Source organism: Anser cygnoides, chromosome 23 (genome assembly GCF_040182565.1).
Source record: "Anser cygnoides isolate HZ-2024a breed goose chromosome 23, Taihu_goose_T2T_genome, whole genome shotgun sequence".
Lineage (NCBI taxonomy): Eukaryota > Metazoa > Chordata > Aves > Anseriformes > Anatidae > Anser > Anser cygnoides.
Window position 1 is genome coordinate 4,621,180 of NC_089895.1, and position 26,415 is coordinate 4,647,594.

The following is a 26,415-nucleotide window of genomic DNA, read 5'->3' on the forward strand; positions in this document are numbered from 1 at the left end:
TTAGCAAGCGATGTGGAATGTCTTTCAGATGAGAGATCACAGTTGCAGAGAGAGGACTGAGCCTGCTCTGGATTTCTGGGTTAACGTGGGTGTTGGAGTTTGGCTCAACTTGGTGTAAAATAAAGCAATATTCGTCTAATTTTGTCGTATTTCTTCTGAAGGCAGGGACAAAAAGCATCAAGCCCGAAGCAGCCAGCGCAGCGTATCTCACACACCCAGGGCTGCGTGGAGGTGCAGTCAGACCTGGCCGGCGCTGGCAGAGATCCGTAACTCCATCCGTGACATTATTTTGTCAAGTAAAGAGCGTTCAGGATTTCTGTGGGCTTTCTTCGGTTTGTTTTTTCTGAGTAGCTTTCACAGCGTAACGCAGCGGCGCGACCAGCCGAATCCGTACGGAGCTGAGGTGTCGCAATAGCGCCTCGCCTTTTGCAGACGGAGACAACGTTCGTATTTGGGGGTTTAAAACAGATGGCAGCATTGTTAAGAACAGGGATTAAACAGCTGGGAGTTAGGACGATATGTACATCATTTTAGGGCTCGAATCCAGCTCTTCCTCCATGTGCCCTAGATTTGTACAACCGAAGCCCAGACCGTACGATTTATGGGTTACATCTGGGGGAAAGAAGGGAGCAGACACCCCACAGAACACTCCACAATTTCATTTTTCCATGCGATCGCCCCGTTTGTTTTTGCAGCGCTGGGCGTTTGGAGCGACCGGAGTTCGCAGGGCTGGCTTCCTGCCACCTGGGAAGCGGCCGCCTGTCCGCGGGCTGGCGGGGATTCACCCAGCGGAGGCTCTGGGAGCCCTTCGCTGCCTCCTGTGTGAGGCTGCTGAAGCCCTTCCTGGAGCAGCAGAGCCCTTTGCTCGTCCTGCACCGCTGGCACCAGGCTGGTCTGCGTGCGCACGCCTTACGTGCCCCCCAAAAAACGCCATGGCAGGCAGTGCTTTCCAGGGAGTTGCTGATGCTTGTCAGCTTGATTTAGATCAGTGAATCGCTCCCTTTCCTTGTGAAGCTGTTTGCTTTTGAGAGCCAACTCGTGTGTAAAACAGGAAAGGGAATTCTGAGAATTGCGGGGACAAAAATAGGACGCTGTGAAATCCCAGGCTCGTTTTTTGCAGAATTGCTATTGTGTTATTTTTTCCTAATTTAAAAAAAAAGAAAGGAGGAAGGAGCAATTGAAACAAATCCCATTAATGCTCTCCCCACCCCTGTTCCTGTCTGCAAGCCAAGGACAAAAGCAGATATTCTGCAAATGGGGAAAACATGAATATACCACTCGTGGTGGTATGTAATCAGGATTGCTTTTCACATTGTGCCTCGCCAAGAGGGACATACGTGGCTGATAATTTGTACGCGGGAACTTCTGCGGACGTAGTACAATAGCAGGGGCTTGACTGGAGATACAGGAACCACTTGCATCCTTCTGTACATTTGATTCACCCATATTTTTAGATTTTTAAGGCATTTGTCATGGCAGTGCGGTCTTTAGCACCTTTTGAATTTTTTTTTGCTTTTGTATTGTCTTGTTTCCTTTTAGCAAAGTAAACCTGGCTCTTTCCGGCACCTGGGGTTGAGATAATTGACTGCTAAATAAATCAGTAGCTGTCATCTTGGAAACAGAGAGAAGAAAAAATATTATTTCTAGTTTTTTAAAATATGCATTAAATGGTACATTTGCTGCTTTACATGTAGCAAGAGAAAATGGAGCTGGAACAGATTTAGCCATGTCCTCCGGTGTTGAATAGTGAGGGCATCTGTCATGTTTAATAATGCTTCTGACCTTTAGGATTATTGAAGTTGAAATTTTCTCTCTGGTCATCTGGGGGTACTTGAGCACTGTCAGATTTCCTGCGTCTGTGCGAAGTCTCCGAAGATACATTGTTATGCTTCATAAGCCGGTGGAGATAATTCATTAAGGAAATTTGTTTTCCCACTTTCAAAATGGTTTTCCTTAAGGAAAGTGAGATGTCGTTACGATCACTAAGTCGTAGCGTGGCCCATCCCTCCCCATTTGCTTGCCTGCCTTTTGCCGGGGTAGGGCCACCTCTGGCCTGCTTCGCTCTGCTCCTGCAGGCAGCAGCGAGGCTCTGAACACGCTCGGCGTAGCCTGCAGGGACAGAGGATGTGAAGAAGGTCCCACCACCAGCTGCTGACCCTGACGTGGATGGGGAGGTACCACCCTGCTTGGTCTTGTCCCAGCTGTGAAAACCGTCCCCGTAGCTGTGGTTAGGAAGCACAGGGATCTTTCTAAGCTAAGAAGTCCTATAAGTATGCTTGGACGTAAGCCGTGGGCAGAAAAGAGTCATGCAAAATGTAAAATAAACATTTTCCTTTTTTTCCAGCTACTCTGGGGGAAGCACGATGGAGTTGCAGTGGGGTTCAGTCACAGAAACGTCACTGACGCTGCCTAATTAAAGGTTTTGTCCTAACTGCTCTAGATTTGCAGTTGTTTCCAGCAGTGCAAGGCTGACAGGGGAGGTGGCAAGCGTCGGTGATCTTGGCGGAGAAATCTCTCCACCTGAACCCATGCAGAGACACGAGCGTTGTCAGAAGCCGCTGCTCGGCCTTCCCTGCTCCACATCAGCTTGGCTGGGCTCCTCCTTCCCTCTTCCATGGCCATTTCCTGATATTCAGGACTTGGGGACTGAAAGCCCCAAGGTTACTGGCACGCGTGCTCATCTCCAGTTCTGGGTGACCTCCCTTGCATGTGTGGTCTTGAAGGCGGAGATTATTTGGGCTCTCTCCTGTACATTTCAGGCTGGCCATGCTGTGTCACGGCGTGGTGATTTAGTGCAGAAAAAACAAATTTCCAGGGAAGATGGCTCTTCTAAAACCGGCCTGGCTGCGGGTGAGAGGTGCAGAAATAGTGGTATGTGGAAGGGAAATGCAGGAGATGCTCTGAGTGCCCCTGGGACGCGTGCTGTGCTCCAGCAGCAGGAGAGGCAGGATCGGTCCTGTAGGGCAGGGGCTGAGCCTGCAAGGGTGATGCTGAGCATCAGCTGCACCTGGTGACGGTCTGACGGAGCTTCAGGTCTTCTGCAAATCCTGCCCAGAAGGCAGGCGTGAGGTCTGCGTGCTGCTCAGGGCTTGTTCGGAGGCATAAATGGGGCTTGGGGGCTGGCTGCCTGCCTGGTGGCGCCAGCCTGAGAGTCTGGTGTGCTGCATAAAGGAGATAACCCCGTTCTTCTCCCGGCTTGGGACTCGGAGCGAGGAGGGAGCAGGGATGTGATGGATGTGCGTTTTTGACTCTGTAGTCGCTGAACGCCAATCCATGGAGAATTTGAACTTGTAATTTTGATTAAAATGATTGATTTTAAATCAGCCTGCGTTCGTTTTGGGCCATTAGAGGGTATTTAAAAGGAAAATAACTCTTTAATTAAATTAGTAGTGCATAAGTATCCTCCTCGGCTTTCTAAGCAGAACTTCTGGTTGTTGGTAGGGTTTTTTTTGGCTTATTCCTTTTAGGGCCTTGTTTCTTGGCACATCTTAAGGTTAAAAGCAACACAATTATTAAAAACAAGTTTTATGCTGAGCCAACTTTCAATTTTATTTGAGATCTTTTTCCTTTTGGAAAATCCATTACCTGTGGTGTTCTGTAAAACGTCTGATCCACGCACCTGTAGGTACTGTTGATACAACTCAGGGATGCTGTACAGAGCTGCACTTTCCTTTTATTTGTAAAACATCTTTTTTTTTTATAGCAGTAAAATGCTGCTTGTAATTACAGCACCAAACATAAAGCAGAAATCCATCTAAATGCAAGGATCCCCAGAGGTAAGGTTCTGGCACCAGGAGCTCGAGGAGCGATGCTCTGAAAGTTGTTTTTCAGCAGTTGAAATTTTCCTGACGTGGAGGCAATGAGGGAGGACTTGGGAGCTCCTGCGGGCACTGGATCGGGCTTCCTGACGTGGTGTCTGCTCCTGCTGCTGTGATTTGCAGCGAGTTCCTTGAGATGGGAGTGCTCCTTGGCTTTGTTACTGAATTAAACAATGGCAATGCCTTCGCAGCAGTCTCTAGATAAGAGCACGTTAGGCGAGATATACAGCTCGTGTTTCTACTGAATTTCTATAATAAAATGATCTACTGAGTGACGCAATTAAACCATTACAAGAGAACACCTTAAAAAGCATGCTGGGGTACAAAGCCTAATTACAGGTGCCAAGATTGGAAGGATTCATCTTGTCTTTCCGAATGCTTTCTGTTGTCAAACCCATCTCCTTAGCAGCGTACTGCTTACACACAGCTGGGACGAGACGTTGGCGGTTTCTCTCTTGTTATCAGTACGCGTTCTGTGATTTTCTTAACCTGTCTTGCAGTTGTATGAATATGTGAATCTTCCTGGCTCTGCTTAACTTTTCCTTCCTTAGGTCAGTGAACTTGTTCGAGGTGTCTGAAGGAGGGAGAGAGGTGAAAGAAGCACCCTAAGTTCAGCCGAATGTCCTGGAGGTCTTCAGAAACTCTTGGAGCTCTAAGGACAAGATGAGAGTTGGAGCTTCAGGGCAAAACCCTGGGTAGAGCAAATGCCCGAATCTTAGGGTGCACATGGGATCTTCGTGGGGACATACACTGTAAATGAGATTTGACTGACTGTAAGGAAGGCTGTTCTGTTTACAAATCCCTTTCCTTTTCTATCAGGCCTATCCCCCAGGGCTGATGAACGCTTGGGTCTTGCTCTTGCAAATTTCGTAGCTAATTATCTGCATGGTGCTGTTCTCTTTTAGAGTTAAGATGTGCATGAAGTGGATTCATTACTAGTCACAGCCAGCGTGAGGGTTTTGGCAGGTCAAATAACAAATTTAGTTCCTTACAACGCTGAATTTTAAAGGTGCTGCTGCTGGCCATGTCTCATACTGATGATGACTGTGAGGGGAAAATGATTCATCCCTTCTGCAGTGGCTTGCAGCTGAGAATTCCAGTGGATGTGATTCGGACGGACTTGCGTCACACAGCTAACCCCACAGTGCCTGCACTTGGCCCTTTGTGCTCTGTATCCTCACTTCACTGGGAAAGCTGGCTACTGCTTTGCAGTGAAATAGCCTGGGAGGCGTGCGTGTACCCCGTGCGTATGAGGTAGTGTAATGTGCATCTTGGTGAAATGCTCGGAGTGTCTGAGAAGTGCCAGAGTAGCTCTGTCTGTTGCATAAAACATTTGCAACTTGATCTGTATCATCTGTACAGGCCATGCTTTCATGTATGGGAAGGATTCTTGATTAGAGGAAGGCCACTTGACACTTCACCAGTTTTTTTTTAATGTGCAACAGGAGCAGCAATGAAGGTGGCACTTGGGTGTTTGTCACTTTATCTATCCATAAAAGAAGATGGGAGGGAATGGTTAAGATGAGGCTTGCACAAAACCTTGCAGAAAGGAAGGGAGATGGAACATGAATGCTTTCGAGAAGGGAACCGCAGCTGTTTACACCCTACTGGCTGCAAACATGTCTGGAATATTTGATTTATAGAAAGAATCAAGTAATTAAGATAAAAGAATATACATGATTCACGACTGTGAAATATTAAGACATAATTTATGCTCTGTATCTGCTGTAGTTATGATTAGTGACCTAAGGCTGTTGAACTTCCTCTTTATGGATTGCCAAAATGCTGTGACAATTTTCAAGGGAATTACTCTCTTTGAGTTTAAAGAGATGAAAATGGGCCTGCTAACAAGGACCAGCTTCAGTATCTGCTTTCATATTCTTCATGTTTAAAGGAAAAAAAAAAAGGAAGAAAAAAAGAAAAAAGAGGCAATTAGGTCCTTTAGGTGCTTTGATATGTTTGAACCTTAGGACCTGGTGAGACAGAAAGAAGGTGCATAATGTATAATATGGCACAGTGAGAGCAATGCATAGCGAGAAACCTGCAGAAAGGCATTCCCTCGGATGCTTTTCAGAGCGTCTGTTGCTGAAAAGATTGAGAAATAGGCTTTCAAAAAAAGGAAGCTATTATTTCAAGGCGTTGGTTTTCTGGTCCCGATGTGTTGTGGTGTTTTGCATATTTGTATTGCAAAATTGCTCGTAAACATAAGAATTCTTGCTCCCCGCGCTGTGCTCATGATCAAAGGATATTATTATGGTCTGTGTAGACTGTGATTGAGTGCTTCCCTGCTTTAGTTAAAGCAAATTGTAAGGAAATCTGTGAAAATTGTATACCGATTTCAGACGTGGTTTGTGTGTGCTTGTCTGAGCCCACAGAGCATCTTTCCGGACGGGCGGTGGCGGACCAGGAAAATGAGCAGCTGAGGGAGTAGCTGGAGCATGCCTACATTTGAAATATGCTAATGGCATCGTAAATATTTAAATTTGAGCTAATATTGCATCATATTAAAGATTCATTTATTACTGCACTCATCGGGAATCACTTGGAGGACAAGTGCTATAGCTCACAGTAATGTAAGTGCTGGGAAATGGCTCGTCGCGGGGTAGCTGGTGCCAGGGCATGAATATTTGATTTCCCTTCGAAGGTAAGGAGTGCTCAGGTGGCTGCACACCTTTGGGGTCAGGCTCCCGGAGAGCCGGGGCTCTTCTTTCTTCTGTTCCCAGGAGCATTCCTGCAGCTCTCCAAGTGTTAGAGCGTGCAACACGTGCCTTGTGTCAGCCTGGGCAGGCAAACGGCGAGGTGCTGCGGCCAAAACTGGAGGAAAGTGCCTGAGCTTCTCAAACATGTGCTTCAATATTGATTTTAAGTAGGCTCTGCTCTCTAATGTATGCCTCAAAGAGGGGGAGAGCAGCAAGTTGTGCTATATAATCTCTTAAGGGATTGGGGATTTTTCATAACAATTTTGTAAGTCATGCTGAGAAAATTGTGTTTGATAAAAGGAAAGTCATCTAAATAACGAGAGTAATCTAAATAAGCTATCTCTAAAACAGTCAAATAAGGTTTTGCACAAATTTCCTTACGTTTTAGTAACACTTGGTTAGGGTGTTTTGTTTTTATGCGATTTTTTTTCTTCTTGTAAGGTACTCTGCCAGGTTCTGCAGTTACAGGTAATGGTTGCATACAGAATCCGTTATCAGGTGGCCTGTTGTTTTCCATGTCTTTTAAAAGGAATTGGCTAGGATGACATGCTTCATATTAAGCCTTGTGCCCAGAAAAAATGAGGCAGGTGCAAACATCCAGTACCACCAGTACATGCTGACTTGAGTTGAACGTTTGCATTTGGCAGAGATGGGCTCCTTCCAGTGCCTCCGGTAACGAAGTAAATTAATGGGAATTCTATAGGAGGACTGTATTTGTGGAACTTGTTCCTCCCAAAGCATTTTCCTTCTGAAATAATGCCTGGACTGCTTGAAAAAGGCAGCTATTAGCAGCTTCATTTAGTCACGTTGTAGTGCTGTGAGCGGGGTACTGCCCAAGACAAACGATTAGCCCTAGATTTGCAGAGTGCCTGGCTGCGTTCACTCCAGTCGTAACTCAAATGGGGGTGCTGCTGGTGTCCCTGCTATGCGTACCGTATGTTTAAAAAGAATTGTGTGCTTTTGTTTCTGATGACTCCTGTCTTGTGCTTCATCTCGGTCCTCTGTCTGGTCGCCCATGACTTCCAGCACCTGCGGGAGGGTTTTCTCCTTTGTATCCCCCTCCTAAATTCTCGTTTGAGCCTTTTCCCTTTATAGCTGGTAAACACGTCCGTTTTGTTCTCCAGTGTAGTTATTTGTGACTTCAGCATTTTCAATATCGGGCTATTTCCAGATGAATGGAGGACATCTTTCCAATCTCTTGGTTTAGATGAGATTGCAGCCTGTGGGCCTGGGTTGGGGTATATTTATTTAGTGCTGATTTACATATAAATACAAAGAAAAAAAATCACGTCCTGTGTTGCTAATGCTAGGTACTGAGACGGTGGCAGACAGCAACTGTCTGTATTACAACCCCTGTGTAGTAAGCTACAGTGCTGTCTTCTACAACTTGAATATTTTTAAGGCTGCTCCTCTGTTGCCTTGACTTGCTGCTCTGCTTTCTTTCACGATAATTCCTGACAGCGTGGTTTTTAATAAGGCTGTGCCACGGCCGTGTTTAGCAGCCAATCCCTGAGCGCTGTTCTATGAGATGAGTGGAAAACGTTTTTTTTTTTCTGTTTAAGATGTTAGCTTTTTCTCTAGCAGCACGTGCTGGCGGCGGTTTCCTAGAGGATGCAAACATTCCGGTTAGCGACGGTTTCGCAGGCAAATGTTACATCCTCTGAGAAGCTGCCCGAGGAAACATTTACCTTCCAGCTATTTATCTTCCAGGTACGCTTGGCTTTCTCACAGTAACAGCGTTTGATTGTGTGCTCAAGTAGTCAAGCCGCAGTAATTAGGTGCTCAGTCTCTTCTGCTGTCTCTTCTATCCTTTTAAAACCCAGCCTGCAACCCAAGTGGGCCAGTTTGCGGGGGTGCTTTAATTTTTCCTCTGGCATAACGTTCCCCAGACGACGAGGTGATATTTTACCAGCCCGGTGACCCTTCCAGCCCCGTGCTGGGTTTGCAGAGTAAACTGTCTGCTGATTGTTTTATCCTCCCAGCTCTCGGTATCTCTTCGTTAAAGGCAGCCCCCTTAGTGAGATGTTCAAGAAAACGCGGCCCCTCGGTATTTAAAAGGTGAGAAATCTGTTTAAGCTGTGTATGATGACATCAAATGGCCCCACTGCTGTGTGCCGCTTGTTTTAGTAGAAGGGACGGATGCTGCTGCTGGTGGTGCTGAGCAGTTCCATGTGAGCTGGTTGCTATCAGTGACACTTCATGGCAAGTGTCAGGCGTGGTCTGAACGGTGGCTTCGTTTCACCATTGCTCCTCTTTAGGCTAATGCTCCAAAAAAAAACCACCAAACCTTAATGGAATTTAATTACCAGAGCATATATTCAATGATTAGCTAAATGCATCTGTAATACCATTAGTTGTTAGGGAGCTGTTGCCTTATTACGCTTGACACGGGGCGCGTTTGATGTACGACGTGTCTGCGTGGCGCAGCACCAGCCGTGCTGTCGGGCAGCGTGTTCAGGAGGGTCGCAGCCATCCTGCCAAATGTTTTATGCATGGGGCTGCCATGCTACCAGTACAAATGGTGGTGGAGAGGGGATATCTCCATTGCTTTGGTGGTGGCTGGGTGCAGCCGCGCCATGCCCTGGGCATCGCCGAGTCCTTCGGCGCAGCTCCTGCGCCCCAGGCAGGCTGGGACTCGCAGGAGCGGCACGGGTGGCTGCTTGTTTTCCCCAAAAAGGAGCATTTGGCATGGAGGGGAAGGTTTGTGAACCCAAGAGGGTTTTCTAAAGGGGGTGAGGTGGGTGGGCACGCCGCCTTCCAGCCCCAGCAGCTACGCTGAAGCAGGCTTGCTCGTGGGAGTTGTGCGCCGAGGCACTGCGGTTACTCTGACACCGTGAACTGCAGATGGGATTCAAAGAACATAAAAGGGAAACGGAGCAGAAAGATACCACAGAGGGCTTAAATGAGATAGTAAGCAATGACCCAGAACCTTCGTCAAAGATCTTATGATAGTTTGATTTTAAGCAAGTCAGTTTTTAAGCATAACTGCTTTTTTTTTTTCCATGAGATGAGATTATCTCGTGTCAGTTAGAATTGCAGAGGAGTTACAAGGGTGGTGGTGTGCTTAGGTGCATTTCGTTTATATGTAAACAGGGAACTTGCTGGGTCTTGCCACAGAAAGCAGCTTTGTTTCTAGTAAAGCTAAAAAGTTTATGGTAGAAATACTGCCGTTTGTTTTAAATGCACAAATCTCTTGTGGTCATTACCTAAAATAAGTCATGTCCTTTTTTTCTCCTTGAAAACCTGGATGAGGCTGGGTTCAGTGCAGCTTTCTGGGTTGTTCAACTGCTGAAGGCCTGTGACTGAATATGTTTAATCTCCGATATTTGATGTATTGTGAGGTTTAGGTGGCTCTGGTCCTCCGTTTCTGCCACCAGCTACAAGCAGGGAATGTGGGATTCTCTTTGAGTGTCGTAGGTGAGGAAGAAATTGGCTCAGGAATTTGGGTTGAAAACACAAATAACTTGGGGAAAGACTGCATGGAGTCATTTCTCTCTTGGTCCCAGCTGGCCTTGTATATAATCTCAGGGAGGATGGTGTTGGTTTGCTGGGGAGTGGGATCGCAAGGACATAGGGAACAAGGAGCTGTGGTTGTCTGTTCTTCAGGCTCAGCAGGCAGCAGGGGGCTTTGTGCTATGTTTTAATGGCCCTGTGCCATGAAGAAACATGGTACAAGGACAAGACTTCAGATAGTTACCTGTTCTTTAAAAACATTTCAAATAAAACCTTAAAATGCCATTTCAGCATACTATTTCTCAGTTGCTTTCTAGATTTTTTTTCCCAGGTGCAAGCAGGCGTAACTTGGTGGCTTGTGGCAAGCGGCTTGTTACAGCTGTTCTCTGGGGCTGAGGTCCTGGCGAGGAAGGGCTCCTTGCCTCGTGCTATGTTCATTTGTTCCTCGTGTTTCCCTTTCATATGGTGCCTAACCCACAGATTGATAGCCTGTCACTGGCATTCAGCACGAGCATTGTTGGCCTCTGTGTGTCGGGGGGAGCTGCCGACACGCACCCCTCTGCGGCTCGCTTGGAAGCAGATGACGAGAGGATGTGGATCTCAAAAGAGTGAGAAAAGAATGAGCAGAAAGCGGGATGGAGGGACTGAAAGAGCATGGTCTGCAGGTCTGCAGCCAGCTCCTGGAGCCGGCGTGGTAGCGAGGGTTATCCTTTCTGAGGTCTGGCTATTGGAGAGCCCAGCCTGCCTCCTTCTTGACCCTTCTCCTCCCTTCTTGACCCTCTGCAGCGCTGTTTGGCCACGTAGAGCATCACCAATGTGCCCCATCTCCCAGCTAGGGTCATATCCAGGCTGTGAGCACGTAGCTGGTGCCTGCAGGAGGCGAGCCGACTGCACGGGGGGAGCCTCCTGATGCAGCCAGGCCCCGGGGTGGAGTGGTGCGGGTCGCCTTTTGGTTTGAATTAACGGCATATCGGCTCTGGGGTGACCGGGGTTGGTTTGGGCTGAATTATTTCCGGATGTTTTGGACATCTGGAAAGCAGAGAGTGTGGGGGGAGGGAAGACTTATGAGTGGCACTAAAAACAAAAAAGCACGAGTTGGTTGGTAACTCTTATTCTGTATTGATTTTTGTAGGATTTTTTTGGGGGCGGCAGGGCTGTGAGGAGCAGACAGGAGAGGGAAGAGGAAATGCATTCAGCTCAGTTTGTTGAGCTTTTGTCTTAAAAGCACATCTAGCTGGAGCACAACGAAATCCCGTGCTGACCTACATCCTTCCGAGGCAGCCTTAATTCGCTAAGGCCGATGCCAACCCCTAGCGCTGTTTGTGGGCTGTTTCTGGTGGATCTTCCTCATCTTACTGGGCCATACGTGCCCTGGTGTTGCTGCCCTGTGACTGTAAAAGCCATCGCACCAGAACCCATCGTGTCCCTAAGGTGGGTATTACAGCGGGATTCGATAGCGTGCCTCTTCTGATCTCAAGTCTAGGTTTTTTTTCTAAGACCGTCTAGCAACTCTAATGCCAAACCACCCACGCTAGGAGACAACATATGGCAGCTCCCGTGAATTAACATGCGGCTAAGTAACACATCACCTGGTGTTTTTAAAAAGGCTTCAGCCTCGGTAGCTGGATTTGGAGTTCCTGGCGACGCATCCGTCTCCCCTCGGCGCACAAAACACAACCGTGCAGTAAGGAGTTGTGTTTTAGGGCCTTGCAGAGGAAGGTCCGTGCCGAACAAGTGCTAAAAGGTGCAGGCAGGCAGATGGCAGCTTCGTACTCGCACGTGGGTACGTGGGGCTGACTTACAGGTGTGTTTGTAGGGCTTTCTGCCTTTCCCTTCTCCTTCTGCAGGAAGCAACTGTCTGCAAATAACCTGGCCGTACCGCTTAGCGTGTTTGCAAACAGTTCTGCCTCAAATGTTGAAGAAGAAATAATGTTCTGGGGAAAGCAGAGCAGCTCGGAGCCCAGGCACCACCGCGCTCCTTGCAGAGCCCCCGGGAGCGGTGCGTCCCCGAAGGCGCAGGGGTGTGGGTGGGCAGTTCAGAGGAAGGCGAGCCAGAACCCTGTTCTACATCCCGGAGTTATTTGTACACGAGGCTGAATTAATTTCCAGCACACGGAGGTGACTTCGTGAATCCCGGAAGCCGTTTCATCCGTTCAACGTGTGAAGAAAAGGGGCACAAGAGAAATTCCTGCTGTAAACAATCGCAAAATGTCAAGAGCAAGACACGGTGAAAAAAAATCCTATATTGTTTTGTCAATAAATTATTCTTTCTCCTACATAGATCACAGAAATGGGACTTTACCCTGGAAACAGCAATATTTGATACCCCAGGCAGCTTATTCCCAGCTCAGCTCACACTTGACTGAATACACTGATCGATTATCCGCGGCTTAACCAAGCCTTCTCATTTCCTGCCTGCCATTACTGCGCTCAATCAAGCCGAGGGAGCTTTGTGGCCTGCCTTGTGCGCCGAGATAAGCCATCAAGGCATGTTTCTATTAGAAAAGCTCTTGTAGCTGGAACAGTCATTAGATAACGCTGCTAACGGGTGGAAAGGTTGCGGGCTTTGTGTCAGTCCGGGTTAAGAGGGCAGGAGCCGAGCGGGGCTGCCTCTTCGGCTCCTTGTGTTGGAGGGGATTAAAGAGCACATCGCCCTGCTCTTGTGCCACGTTTGGGTTTCCTGCTGCGCGTCGATGGCTCGCACTTTTGGACAGTGCTCCCCTTCGCAAGAAGTACTTCAGATAGCTGTTAATATGCATGCAGCTAAATGAAATAATCAGGCTGCAAAAATAACATTCGGTTGTAGTAATGACCTCTGCGTTTCCAAGCTGGATTTCCTTGGCTTCGGCAGCTGTTCAGATTTCTTCTTATTTAATTAGAAAGCAGCCCAGAAGAAGATATCCTGAGAGCATGAAATTACACGTGCTGCAGCGAAGTGGAAGAAGTGACCCTTGCTGTGTTGCTGGGGCTCCTGGTTTCCAAACGGTCTCACGGGTGTCCCCTCGCCTTTTATTTCCCGGGGGATCTTGTGTGGCTGCTCTTGATCCCCTCCCCGCCCCGATAATAAATGTCAGGAGTGAGTGAGCGGTAGAAATACAGGTAGCAATTCAGCAGGGAAGGCTGAGGGGATCGATAACCGGAGCGAGTCACATTACTGCTGGCATTGGAGGCAGGCTGCTGCAGTGTCACGGAGCGTCATTAGGGCTGTTTGCATGCAGGAAAATAATTTTTGGGGAGGACAAATGCTGTCCCAAAGGAGCAGGTTAATTTGTAGCGTTAAAAATGAAATATCTCCATTTGAACTGGCTTTGTGGGGCTGGAGTTTCTGTGCGTGTGAGGCATTTATTTTGAGCAGTGGAGTCACTGTTAAAATATTTAACATCTATTAAAATAATGCAAAGAGCCCTGGTAGCTTAGAATTAATCACGCCATTTTTTTTTCCTGATAGGGGAAAAAATGATTTTTTTCTGATTAAAAAAATTCATTGTTGAAAACACGTTTGAAAGGAAAGATGTTCTTTTCTGTGTTTCCATTTTGCTGTTTGTTTCTTTGAAGCAGCCACCGTTCGCCCACTCCAGCGTGCCCATCTGTCATCGGCAGCATTTGGTGCGTTGCTTCCCCAGCTAGCTGTGATTGAACAGGGGATCTAAATAGGGCGAGTAATGAAGGATGCTGCTGAAAGCCCTCTGCGAGAAGCTGCAGGACATCTGTGACCATGTGCACGATGTGGTTAGTCATAACCCTGGGAAGAGAACGGGCAAGCTCTTCAGAGGGGAATCGTAATGTGCTGTAGCTCTGTTTTCCGGTGCTTTAGAAGGAAATTGGCACCTTGGAGTTGTCAAAAATGCTGTACAGAGGTAGCTTGGAAGAGAACCCGCAGGCCTTTTCCCCCCCACTTCCTTTTAATTTTCCCCCCTTCCTTTTAAAGAAGTTCATTTTGAAATGGGTGGCCAGGTGTTGGCCGACTGGGATGCTTTAATCCATTTACAGGTTTTATCTTGTTGAATGTCCAAAACTGGTTCATGCTTTAAAAAAAATAAAAGTGTTGGGGGGGAGCAAGAGCATCAACCACCCCTCCAAGTGCGTACTTTGTGAGCACTGCAGTGACAGACAGTGTTTTTATTTATGGGGAGAATGGAGTTTTGTAGCACCAGGGATCTATTTAGAGCTGAAAGACACTTTAAAGCACTTGTCATTTCTGTGATTTCTGCAAGTCTGAATTTGACATGCGACTATCTGCAGTCTCCGCGTGTAATGGTGTTAAAAAAAAAAATATAGTAACACTTTATAAACTAGAGGACACTTGCTCTTTTGTGTTCGTGTCGCTCTAAAATAACTAGTCTATCACAGAAGTTGGCGTCCTGACACCTCTGAGGGTAGTCTGCTCTGTAAATGACATACATATTTAGAGAGTTGGCTGACAAAATAGCATGTCTAGGAATGCAAGGAAGGATGTAAATGTGAAGCACAAGATTCTGACAGACGTTCTGTGTTTTTAGGGAAATTGAAAGTTTGGGTTAAAAACCCACTATTGTGCATGGCGGATAGTAGAGAAAATACTTTTCAAAATGAAGCTTTCAAATTAATTGGACAAAAAGCAGCAATCATGGTAAAAAGAGGTATTTAGGAAGGAGCTTTGATTGCGTAACGAACTGCCCCAAACAAATCAAATGAAAAACCCAACAAAAACCCTCACCACCCAGCTGCCCCAACCGATACCAGCAGAGCACAAAGCAGCGTGTTACTTTGGCAGCGTATTTTTAGTTCTGTCAGTCTAGAGATTTTTGTTTTTAAAAAAGCCAAAGGTTTCCTTGCACACCTCAGTTGCAGGTGGTGTTTGTGCTGCTGCCAGGTGTGTGCCGTACACGTGCCATCGGTGATGGAGATGGTGAGAAGCAGCCAGCGCTGCGGGGTGTGCTGCCTTCTGTTTCGAAGGGTATTAATCTGATGGTTTTTAATCTGATAATTTAACATGTGCACATTTGGATGGGCCGTGTTCATCTTCCCTTGTAACTTTTAATTCATTTAAAACACCTGCTTCACAAACTTTATATTTGATAAGTTACAAGCATAGGAGGTTGCTACATACAGTGACCAGTGTCTTCAGCAGCCACCAAACCCTTTTCTCTTTGTGTTGATGAAGAACTGGGAGGTTCTCGTGGGAAGAGGGGTGAGAATGAGGTGGGCCTTGTGGCAGCAAGAGGAGAAGCCTGCTTCAGCCAGGCGTTTCTTTTCTCTGAGTTTATCGGGATGCTTTGTAAGTGCGGGCCGTAGCCTCATCCCCGAGCTGCTCAGAGCCCTGTGCTCTTCTGTGACATACCAAGAAACCAAGACGGGGAAGTCGAGTGATTGCAGCGCCATCTCCTTTACAGCCTTGGCCTAATCCAAAGTAAAGCCGTGACCTCCCGTCTCGTAGTTGTGTATGGGATGTCAGGATGATGAAAGCCTCCGACAGTTTTGATCTCTCCCTCGCTCCTTCCCTTTGCTGTAACGTGTTCTCACATATTTTAAGTGAAGGATGTGCCTTCACACGACATTGTCACTCTTCTGTTTTTTCCCCCAAACCATTCTCTTGTAGCAGAATCACCGTAAGGGTACATCAGACGCTGAAGCCATTCATTCACCACTCTCTACCTTTTGTTCTCTTCATGACCAGCTCTTGTTGGCCAGGATGTGGTGGTGTCTTCTTTCCCTCAGCTCACACCTCTCTTGTTGCGTGCTGGTTGTTGCTTAGGCTTGTGGTGATTCAGTTTGTAGATAAGCATCAGTACGTGCTGTCCCTGCCAGAGTGCAGTGTAGAGCTCTGGTCCTTCTCTTCTCTCCTCTGAAGATTTCCCATTCAAAAACACCACTGCAAAAATGAAGTCATGTAATTTGTTGTCTTCCTTCTTCATGGCTGCTTACACGTAGACGCTTAGTTCCCCTTTACCGTGCTCCTTGGAGTGTTGTGCTGTCCAAGAGGACCAAAGCTTTAGCTCTTGGTGCTTGTCGCAAGCTGTCCCCACGCACCCAACGGGTTGCTTTTAGAGCCCCGAAGTGATGGCTGGTGAGTGCTCCCGTGGCTTTGTGTAGCACGCTTTGGGTGCTCTTCCTCAGCTGGGAAACAAAGAGAGAATTTGCAGAGCAAAGCTAATGCTGAGATAATGCTTCCTGTCTTTGTAACACGCAGCCCTCGTTAGCACTAATGCAATTTATGAACTCGTAGCAAGAGGGTAACAAAACATCCACTTGGATTTTTTTTTCCTGCCTTCAGAATTCGGAGGCTGTTCCTAGAGGTGGTGACGCACAGACCCTCGTTCAGCAGCCGCCTTCTCGTACAGCAGGCAGCACAATTCCTTGTTACCTCCCAGACTTGCCCATTTGATTTCTTCCATGCATTAGACAAGTTTGTCATCTCTAACTGCAAATGTGTTACTTAAAAAAAACAAAAAAAGAAAATGGGGTTTCTTCCCTACGGTGCAAATATACTTAGTGTGGCCTGGAGTGGTTTTTGAGGCGTTCTCTGCACAGCACATGTGGTCGTGCTGGGTTAGTTAGGAAACTTTTTTCTGGCACAATGCTGCCACTAGCAGTTTTTTTGTGGTATTACGTGTGGTTTTAGTCAAAGGCTTCAAGAACTGCCTTTAATGGGAGGATTTTCATGTTTTCTACTGAGCATAAATGGTGGAAATTGTTGTAATAACCAGACTGATGTGGCCAGAAGAGACGATAAGAGCTCTCTGGTCCAATAACCTGTGATTTAACTGTTAAATGGGAGTGTTAAGGCTGGTCTTAGAAGGATGCAGAGAACCACGGCCCAGAAACCCAGCGGTGCTGGCAGTTGCATCACCCCGAAGGAATGCTCGTTTCCCTTTCGGCCTTCCTCCCATTCTTGGGGGAAGAATCAGAGGAACTCTGAGTGTTTGGGTAGGAGGAAGAGTCAGCTACCACAAGTTTCAAAGATAAACCGATGCAGATTCTGTAATAACTGGATCTAAAAATTATTTTCAATTGGTATTTATGTTCTGGTTTCCTTCTAAGAACAACAAACTGGTAGCTGGGTTTTCAAATAGAGGAGGAGCCCTTGAGGGAGATAGCTTTGTGTAAATCTTGCTGTTGGCTTGGAGGGGTATGTAAGCAGTCAGAGCCTGTAATTATTGGGATTGAAGTGCAGCATCCTCCTCTTTTGTATAAGAGGGCGTAATAAGGAACTTTTACAATCATGTCTGAAACCATCTGTCCTTGGTTTCTGCTGGTTACAACGGTTAAGAGTGATGACATTGAATTATGCTGGTGTTGGTGTTCTTTTTCCTGTGTTTGGCACTAAATTAGTTGTATATGTAGAAATTAGCCAACTAAGATAATGCATGAGGCCAAAAATTCCAGTCCTTTTCTGATCCCTTCCTCTTCTTTTCTTGGTTTGTTTTCTGTGAGTGAATCCCTTATATTTGCTGGTCAGGTACAGAGATAAAGCTGCACGAAAACGGAGTAGATCGCTGTTGTCTCTAAGGTTGAAAGTCAATTTGTCTCATTAGCACGCTGCCCTTGGTTCATTGCCACAGAAATCTGCTTTCCTCCCTTCTGGGTCTCACCTCAGATTTTCTTCTGTGATTTTGTTCTGTGGAAGATTGTGTCAGCTGTGGTCTGATTTCCTTTTTAGTAATGCCTTTAGACCTTCTTTTTCAGAGTAAACGGGACCATCTCCTTATGAATGTCAAATGGTACTATCGCCAGTCTGAAGTCCCAGATTCAGTCTATCAGCATTTGGTTCAGGACAGACACAATGAGAATGGTAAGTTAGGCTCTCTAGAGGAAGGCCTTCTTTACTTGTACTCTGAATCTTGAGTTTTAACAGCCCAGAAAGCAAAAACTCGCGCATAGGGTTGTGAAGCAAGGACTGTTGCTGAGAACAATGCATCAGAAGATGGATGATAGTGTTTGCTTTGTCCTAACCAGTCTTATTTCCTGTAACCATAGCTATTATCAGATGTTTCAGGTATGATTTAAATCTGTGTAGTATTATACTAATGTTTTAGAGAAAACAGAAAAGAAAAATAACGTTGAATGCTTTGTAGCCCTTCTGGACAGTGTACTAATACCTAACCGTCTGGAGACAAGTTGTCTAAAGAAATTGTGAATCTCTTCTCTTGATTCTGCTGTACTGTCATGAGAACTCCTTTTGAAGCTTTACCTTGCACGTATGAATGCTCATTTTCATAATATTGCAGTAAGTGATGTAACTGAAGCACCTTAGCTGAGTTTCCCCCTTTTCTCTTTAAAAAAAAAAACAAGCATAGTCTTGGGTTTAATAGCAGCAGAGGAGGAAACTTCAGTACATATTCCAGCGTCATTTATCTCCTGCCTCTAGGGGAGACATAACATTTCTTCTGTTATTGGGGAATTTCCTTGAGGCAACTGTTAAGATTCTGAAGATGCTCAAAGGTGAACTGCGGTGGCAAAAGTTGATGCTTAACATAGGCAACACAGCAGCTTTTTGGTACATGACAGTACAAAGCTGGGCATACCGTCTTGTTTTTGGAGACATGATGGGCGTTTTGCCTGTGTCTTTAGCAAAAGCTGCACAGAAATAACATTTTGCTAATTTATTTGAGAGTATTAACAAATATGTTATAGGCGCAATGTCAAAAAGTGCACATCTATTGATAATGTGGCTGCTTTTTTATGTGGTGCCCTTGTAGATGAGGAAAAATATTTCTGTGCCTTCGTCAACGGTATCATTAAGGAAGTAATGGAAAAAAGTTGTCTTCTAGTTTTTATTTAGTGCTGAGAACTAATTTTCTTTATTTGACCATGAATGCTAATATTTATCTGTCAGAGCGCTAAGCAGTGCCGTCAAGATTTAGTTGAAGATTGGAAATAAAATATGCAAACCAAAACCTTAACCCAGAAACCAAAAGTCAGTGGTAAATTTGCTAAGCTCTTCCCACGTAGGACTGGAAGTTTACTGGTCAGTGCATAAGGTGCTATCCAGTGCCCCTAAGGCACCTTGCCTTCAGATACGGCAGGCGAATTCCCATGTAAAAATTATGGGAAATAACCGCGTTGTTTCCGTACCCTACAGGCCACGTAAGCAGTTTGAGCGTTTGCCATTGTAACGCTGAGCAATGCGTGTTTGAGAAACATCCTCCCACTTCGACCTGTAAGAAATACCTGCAAGATGGCAAAGGAGGATGCTTTCAGACTGCAGCTAACATGTTGGTGGGGTTTTGTGTTTTTGCTTTCTGGCAGACTCTGGACGAGAGCTTGTTATTACAGACCCAGTTATCAAGAATCGAGAGCTCTTCATTTCAGATTATGTCGACACTTACCACGCTGCTGCCCTCAGGTAAGCTCCAGAGGATGTGGTGCAGCGTCTCTGAGATGGATGAGAACAGAGCGAGGTGCCTTTTCTCTGGTTTTGTTGGGGATCATTAGCATACTGCTCAGCTTTCTCCTCGCCTCCTGCAGTAATTAACTTGTGTTATCTGTTCTCGTTCAAAAAGGAGCTGTAATTCTGCAATCTCATTTTAATCTCAGTTAATCAATGTTGCTCAGAAGATATTGTTTCCCATCATTGCCAATTTAGATTATTGCTAGTTCCTGCAGAAATACTACCCTTCCCTCCTCTGTGTTTGATTTCGCCATTAACAATAGCGTCTCTTTGCAAAGTGACTGTTAGTATGCAGCCCTGATAAATTGCATTAAAGACTTTGCTCTGAGGCACTTGTCATTGTTGAAGCTCAGCTGAGAGCTCCATTAAAAGCTGGCTGTGCAGACAGGAGGTAATGGGCTCCCCGTATTGTTCTCTGGACTGTCTGCCCTTCCCTGGGGGCTGCCGCTCTCTTTGCCCGCTAAGGTCTTAACTGAAGTTGCTAACCTTTGGCCAGGCAGAGGGGATGCACCGTGACTTCATGTTTTAAAATAGGCACAGCGAGGCATTATTTTTTAGCAGGTTTTCAACATGCCATACATGCGAGGAGATTGTCAAAATGCGAATTGAATAATCTCCCCGCTAATAATGCTCAGATGGTGTTTCGCCAGAACCATCTGGAGACGTTTTCTTTGTTCAGAGTCACTTTGCTGAAGCCACTCGAAGACAAACTAGCTGCCACTTCTGTTACAAGGGTGGGAGAAAAGTCTTTGATTTGCATATTAGAGGGTTTGTGATAAACTTGAAAAATTCCAGTGGTGTACTGTAATCCTGTGAAATTCCACAGCGCCCTTTTTTCTGTTGCAGAAGGTAGCCAGCGTTAAGGAACAAGCTAACGGAGGTGGGCTGGCCTGACGGAGCCGCTCTGAAATCAAATTGTCCTCTTAAACGGGGGGAATTTGAACTCTGGGTGTGGAATTTTCATGGGAATATTTTATGTTCTCTTTCTTAAAGAAAAGATTCAAATGGAAATTTGCATGTACCAAGCAGACTTGAAAAATAACATTCTCTTATTCCCTTCTAAAAGGAGTGAAGGCTGCTGACATCCTAACCTGGTCACCTTCTCAACCTTTCTTTGGTTTTATCTATCTTTTTTGTTTGGAAATGCATACCATAGGCACCTCTCAGAAGACTCATTTTATTTTTCTTTTTTGACATAAGGTTTCACTGTTTTGGATTTTTCATACTTTTGATAATTCTTACAGGCTTGTATATGGTATCTAAAGATGCTGATAATTGGGAGGATGCACTTTTGCAGGATAAAGATTTGATTTTGCTGCATGTTTTTAGCAAATTGTGATTAATGCTACCAAGTAATTTTTAGTGTACAAGACATAAGGGTAACTGTACGTGGTGTTCTTCCAGTCTGAGAACACGCAGTAGGCAAAATACATTGTGATGCCTGAAAGAAAGGTTAACTTGAAATTCTAATTTCCTAGAAAATGAGATTATTTCTTTGCCCTCCGCAAACAAATGGCTCTGGTCACACAATGAGTTGATGACAAACTAGGAAATAAAACCAGTGACTGTAACTTCCAATCTTCTGCTCTAACCAGTGGAAAAATGTAACGTGAGGATACTTGTGGATTCCTGTGGAAACGTGTAATAAAAGTTACGGCCTTTTTACCTACATGGTGAAGCTTTGTAGTAATCTCTAGTGCTATTTTTCTGAAAAGGTGTGTATTGCTTTCATGAAAATAGCTAGTACAAGCTTACCTGGACAAGAGTTGTTATTGACTGTCAGATGAATTATTGGAAGGAAGCTAAATCTTTTTATCCCAGAATTCTTCTAAAATGAGAATTTCATGTGAACTGTCAAAACAAATATCCCTTTTCTTTCGAAGTGAGCAAACTAGGAAGCTAGGTTTAGGACACCAAGGGAAAATAACACTAGCAAATAAGTTTGTTTTTCAGGATTTCCCTGTGTGAGGTCTCAATTACAGACCTTGTTAATGTCCCATTCCAACCTGGTGTGACCTGTGCGCAATTCAGTGTTGCTCTTGTTTGCCAGGAAGGCAACTGGCTGGGAATTAGGCAATCACAGGGACGGTTATGTAGCCCCAGCTCTCAGGATAGCCAGATTGATTTGGTCTTAAAATGGACAGCAATTTGCTCACCTTCCCTGTCCTCCTAGTGCCTTTCCCTCCCTTGCAGTAGGTGATGATGTGCACAAGGGCTCATGATGTGGAGCCAAGCTGTCCTTAGCCACTGCTGATGGGAAGCTTTTCCAAAGGTTAGGAATGGAAGCAAGCTTAGCATCTTGACCAACCTTCTAGGGCAGGTTTTCACATATACAGTACTGAAATATGCTTCTCTGTTGAGAAGAGTAGGCAAACAGATCCACTGTTATTACAGGTAAAATAATTATTCACCTTGTGTTGGTGGCAGTAGCATTTTTCAGCTATAACCAAGAGAGGCAAACCTTTTTACAATGTTTAATAAGCCCCACAACAGCTTATGTATAATTGCAAACACTATCCAGTAAATGCAGGTGAAAAAGATGCTATCTGTATTAATACCAGAAAGCTTGACATGCTCAAACAGAACAAAATCTTGTACTTTATTGCACTGAATCAAGTTCAGATAAAAAGCACAAAGTCTTGGGCTTGTGCACATTTGTTTCTGCTCTCCTCTGATCTGGTTTACTTGGCTACAGTGAATTGCAGTGCGGTGGGTGACGGAACATGGGCAGCTCTTGCATCCCGACAGCCCAGCAAACCCTTGTGGAAGTCAGATGCAACTTCTTGCAGCTAATATTCATGCTCAACCTCAAGGATAATGTCTCTATCATGCTATATTAAAAAAGAATTATTAGCGGTCTGTTACAGAACAAGCTAATAAATTCCTATTCTCTTTCTCTCTCTCTCTCTCTCATTTTGGAAGTGTTTCATGTATTATAGAAAACCAAGTAGAAGGAAAAAACTCATATTTGCTGTTCCGTGTTTGGAATTTCCATCATTAGGACTGTAGTCTAGCTTAATGCATAGCATGGCTTTGTTTTCTGTATTTGAAAGCATCAAAACTTTCTAAACTACAGTTTTGTATAGCTTTATAAATAAAAAGCTGGCTTCCCGAGTGAAATAAATAGTAGAATTTTTTGAAGTTTCCTTAAAGCTTTAATTGTAAAAAAGCTATAAATTGTATAAACCTTGAAAAAAAGGTATTTTCAGGATTCTAGGGCAGATACTGTTTGTTAGTCTACCTGATTAATTTGGGGCTCCTTAGGACTGTGTGCTGGCTGAGTAAGAATTAATGAATGTCTGTAGAATATAATCTGAGACACTAACTGTATCTTCTTCCCTTGCTACCATGGGAAGAATCTATATGGATGTTTGTTAGAACAGGCTTGTATTTATGACATCTTATACATTTACAAGAACATAAGGATCTCTGTTTTATAAACAGATTGCAGTGGTGTTTAATTAAAATAGCTGTTATTCGGGATAGAATTCTAATAACCATTTTTCCTTTCTTTCAGAGGGAAGTGTAATATCTCCCATTTCTCTGACATATTTGCTGCTAGAGAGTTTAAAGCTCGAGTGGATTCATTTTTCTACATACTGGGCTATAATCCAGAGACAAGGTAAGCGAAGCGGCTTTTAAAGACAACCTTTATGACACATTTGAGCCTGTAGAAACAGAAAAACTTTGGAAGGGAAGAAAAGCTAAAATCAAGTATGATGCTGATAAGAAGGCAGGGTGGAAGGGAATCTGAAGGGGAAGCTGCCAGTTCCCACAAAGTGTATATACAGGAGAAAGAGATGACAATTCTGCAGCAGGTCATGATATTCAGTTGCATTTCTGGGTAAATAGCTTACTGTTTCCAAACAGATATTTCAAGATGTGATTTTTTTCTTTTGTTTTAGAAGTTACAGGCATTAGCAGGGATTCTTAGGGGTGTCATTGATTAAATGCACACCTTGGAAAATACTTTGTAAAATACATACACATCTTCTAGTAAATGATGTCGAAACTTTGACAGTTAAGAAATAGTATTGAAAACTTCTAAGTGTGGAAGTTCATGTTCTCATGTGTAAACGCCCATACCAGTCTTCAATCAGCTCTGCAGTGCAAACCCAGCTGATACTAGACTACCTTCATTATTTTTCAAGTCCAGATGCCAACCTTTTCATTTATGTAGCTCTATAAACACAGAGAAGAAGCCTTACAAATACTGTCCTGAAGAGTTTGCAGTCTAGGGGCGTAGTTCTGTGAACACTCGAGTAAAAGCTGAGTAGGGCTCAGCAAGGACTGTGGCTGAATGCAGAATTGTTTCTTTCAATAGCGAAAACGTAATTAGCTTGTGGACCTTTGATTTTTAGAGATGCTGTTGAACTAGTGTTATTTTAAGTGGGGATTAGATAGGCATACAAATAATAACTATATTAATTGTTACATTGGAGATGAACAGTTTTTAATACAGATATAAATCTTCATGCTTCAGGGCGTAGGCAACCACTAACTGCTTGCAGTTACGAAGAAACTGTGTGGGCATATGTAATTGCTTGGTTCTCAGGTTTCCTGTACCTTATTCTGAAGTGTTTTACATGTCTGTATGTTTGAGACAGGATATTGGATTTAAGTAAACTCTTTTAATTGATTCAGACTACATCGATAGCAAGTTATGTCAGCATAGGTCCCTAGGATTGTCTAGGAGGCAATCTTGCTAGTGCATGCTGCTGAGCTCTGGGGGGGCTGAAAATACCACGAAATCCTATAATATTTGAAAATACATTATGTTCAAGTGGTTTTTTTGTAACAACATCTGTGTTTTCCTGGAGCAGTCCAACCAGGTGAGGCAAAGATGAAGTTTGGCTCTCTGATACTCAGCATCACACCTGACCCCTGTTTTAACTTTGTCACTTTTCTCTGATGCGTTTGGATTTTGAGAGAATGTTAAATGAACTCTTCGTACTGCTGTTCAAGTTGCTTTTTAATGAAGGACTTCTTTGTGAAATGCCATTTATGCTGGAGTTGTTGGCACTTTTAAACCAACATTTTGTGTAGAAGTAGCTGTTAATTCTCCTGTCTATTAGAAGGTGACTGAGCCTGAAAAGATCAATGAAATGACAAAGCACAGCACTGAGTGATCAGCTAATTGCTCAGAGTAGCCAGCTCTCAAAACGTAGGCTTTTCTTCAGTTGGTTACAGCCACTTTTTCTTGATTTTTAGCTCTTGTTTTGTCTTGAGTAGGGTAGGTTTTGAAAAAGGACCCGAGCTTAGGCTGCTTGATTAATGATGACCTGTGTGTTTGCTACTGCATTGCAATGCTTGCTTCCTTGACTCCCTACTTAAGATTTATTTGGCTTTTGGAAGTAAAAGTATTGTACCACGTTTCAGGATGACCTGCTAATGGCTTGCCTATAAAAACTAAAGTTTGTCTTGAACTCGATCTGACTTTGTAGTTTAGTGTTTTGTTTCACATAGAAAGGATGGAAAATGTTTAAGGTTTACAATCCTGTGTTACAGGTATCGCCTCGGACCCCCTCAGTTGGCCTGTAGAAATGTGGGGTAGGATTTGTTCTTGGAGCAAACAGCCTTGAGCTGTGCATTGTGCCTACAAAGATGTATTTCTATTTGAGTGCTTTTAATTTGTGTTCACTGCAAGATGCTCGTGTGCTTTGCCAGGACTCTCAAATGCAGCTTAGTGTGTTGGGAATCCAACCATTTTCATTTTTCCTGGGTTCTATTTAAACAAATAGAACCAAATCCCCAAACCCTGGTGTGCTGCAAGTGTAATGAAGGAGGTCCCTTTGTTCTGGATGCGTAAAGGAGAGCATGCTTTGTCCTTTATTTTCTGTTTGAAAGCTTGTTGACTGCGGGTTTAGCCCAGGAAATACCTGCCGTGATCCTGTTGGTGATGGTTCCGCGGTCCGGAGGCGTCTGTACGACCTGTGTGCTTTGGGATAACTTTGGTCTTCACAGCGTATGTGAAGCTGGTTTTGTTTTGCGGATTTTGGGGAAAGATTGCGTGCTACGTTTCAGTAATTCTTGCATCAGTGAGAAAAATCTGATAGATGAACATAAAAAACAATCTTCAAGCTAGACACTGAGCGTTGTCACCTTGAATTGAGTGTTACTCAAGCTAGTAAGCAGAATGGAAATAGTTCTTGGGTCTCCAGAATATGGAATATATCCACCGAACACGTGTAGCCAGCTGAGAAAGAACACTCATTTTATGATGAGTACGTTAAAAATAAGTAGTGTTTGCTGGGCGAGGGATATATTAGAGAAGGGAGCTGAGTGCGGGGACCTGTAAATCTGACAATGACTTATTCCACAAACAGGGAATCCCACAAAACTTCTGGTTCTCCAAATGGCAGGAGGAGACCAATACTTTGTCGGAGAAGAAATGGTTTCTTAGGTTTCTTAGCATTCTAATAATTATGTTCCATAATTGATGTGTTATTTTTAGTGGTGTTGGAGGTTATATTCGATTTGGCTGAGAAGTTGTTTTTATTAATGTCTTACTTTTGGTTTCCCATCCTTGTACAAACGTACCTTGGAATATGGAGAGCAATAATGCAGTGTAGATACCTAAAGCTAGGTTGGGGGGGAATTAAAGTTATCGATAACTTAGCAAGAGGTACGTTTATGTCATTACTCTTCTGTGTGTATTTTCCTTTTCTGGTTTTGAAAACAGGATGATGGATAAAAACGAACGCCAGCTGTTCTTTCTGAACCTCCCCTTTACTTTATCAGGACTTGGATGCTTGGGCTGCAGGCTGGGAAGGTAGCAGAGCTGGCCCTTAGTGTCGGGGAGCTCAGGTGGGTTTAGAAGCATTTTGAGGCATACAGCGTTGCCGTTGAGAGGCATTCATGGCCAAAAGACAACAGCCCTATGTATCACATCAGAAAACCAGTAACCACAGCAGCTTGCAAGCTGTTGGTTTTGGCTCCTGAGTCAGAAATGAGCTCTGCCTGTTGAAAGAGAGCAGCAAGGCTGTGGAGCACTGTCTCTGCCCTTCACCGGCTCACATCTTATCCCCCTCCTTCGCTACAGCCACGGTATCTTGTCCCAGTGTAGTGCCAGAGG

The 26,415-nt window shown here is 44.6% G+C and overlaps 1 protein-coding gene across 10 annotated transcripts in view; it reads left to right on the forward strand.

Moving 5' to 3' along the window:
• The window catches only part of RERE (arginine-glutamic acid dipeptide repeats), a 232,582-nt gene that overhangs the window by 102,075 nt on the left and 104,092 nt on the right, over positions 1-26,415 (forward strand). For 9 of the 10 annotated variants that reach the window (XM_048067313.2, XM_048067317.2, XM_066982188.1 and 6 more), the window contains 3 exons: positions 17,636-17,741; positions 19,199-19,295; positions 22,858-22,962. In XM_048067313.2, coding sequence (XP_047923270.1) covers positions 17,636-17,741; positions 19,199-19,295; positions 22,858-22,962 — 308 coding nt within the window. Of the gene's footprint in view, positions 1-8,113; positions 8,228-17,635; positions 17,742-19,198; positions 19,296-22,857; positions 22,963-26,415 lie in introns of those variants that run through there. The other variant, XM_048067319.2, reaches the window with a different exon arrangement.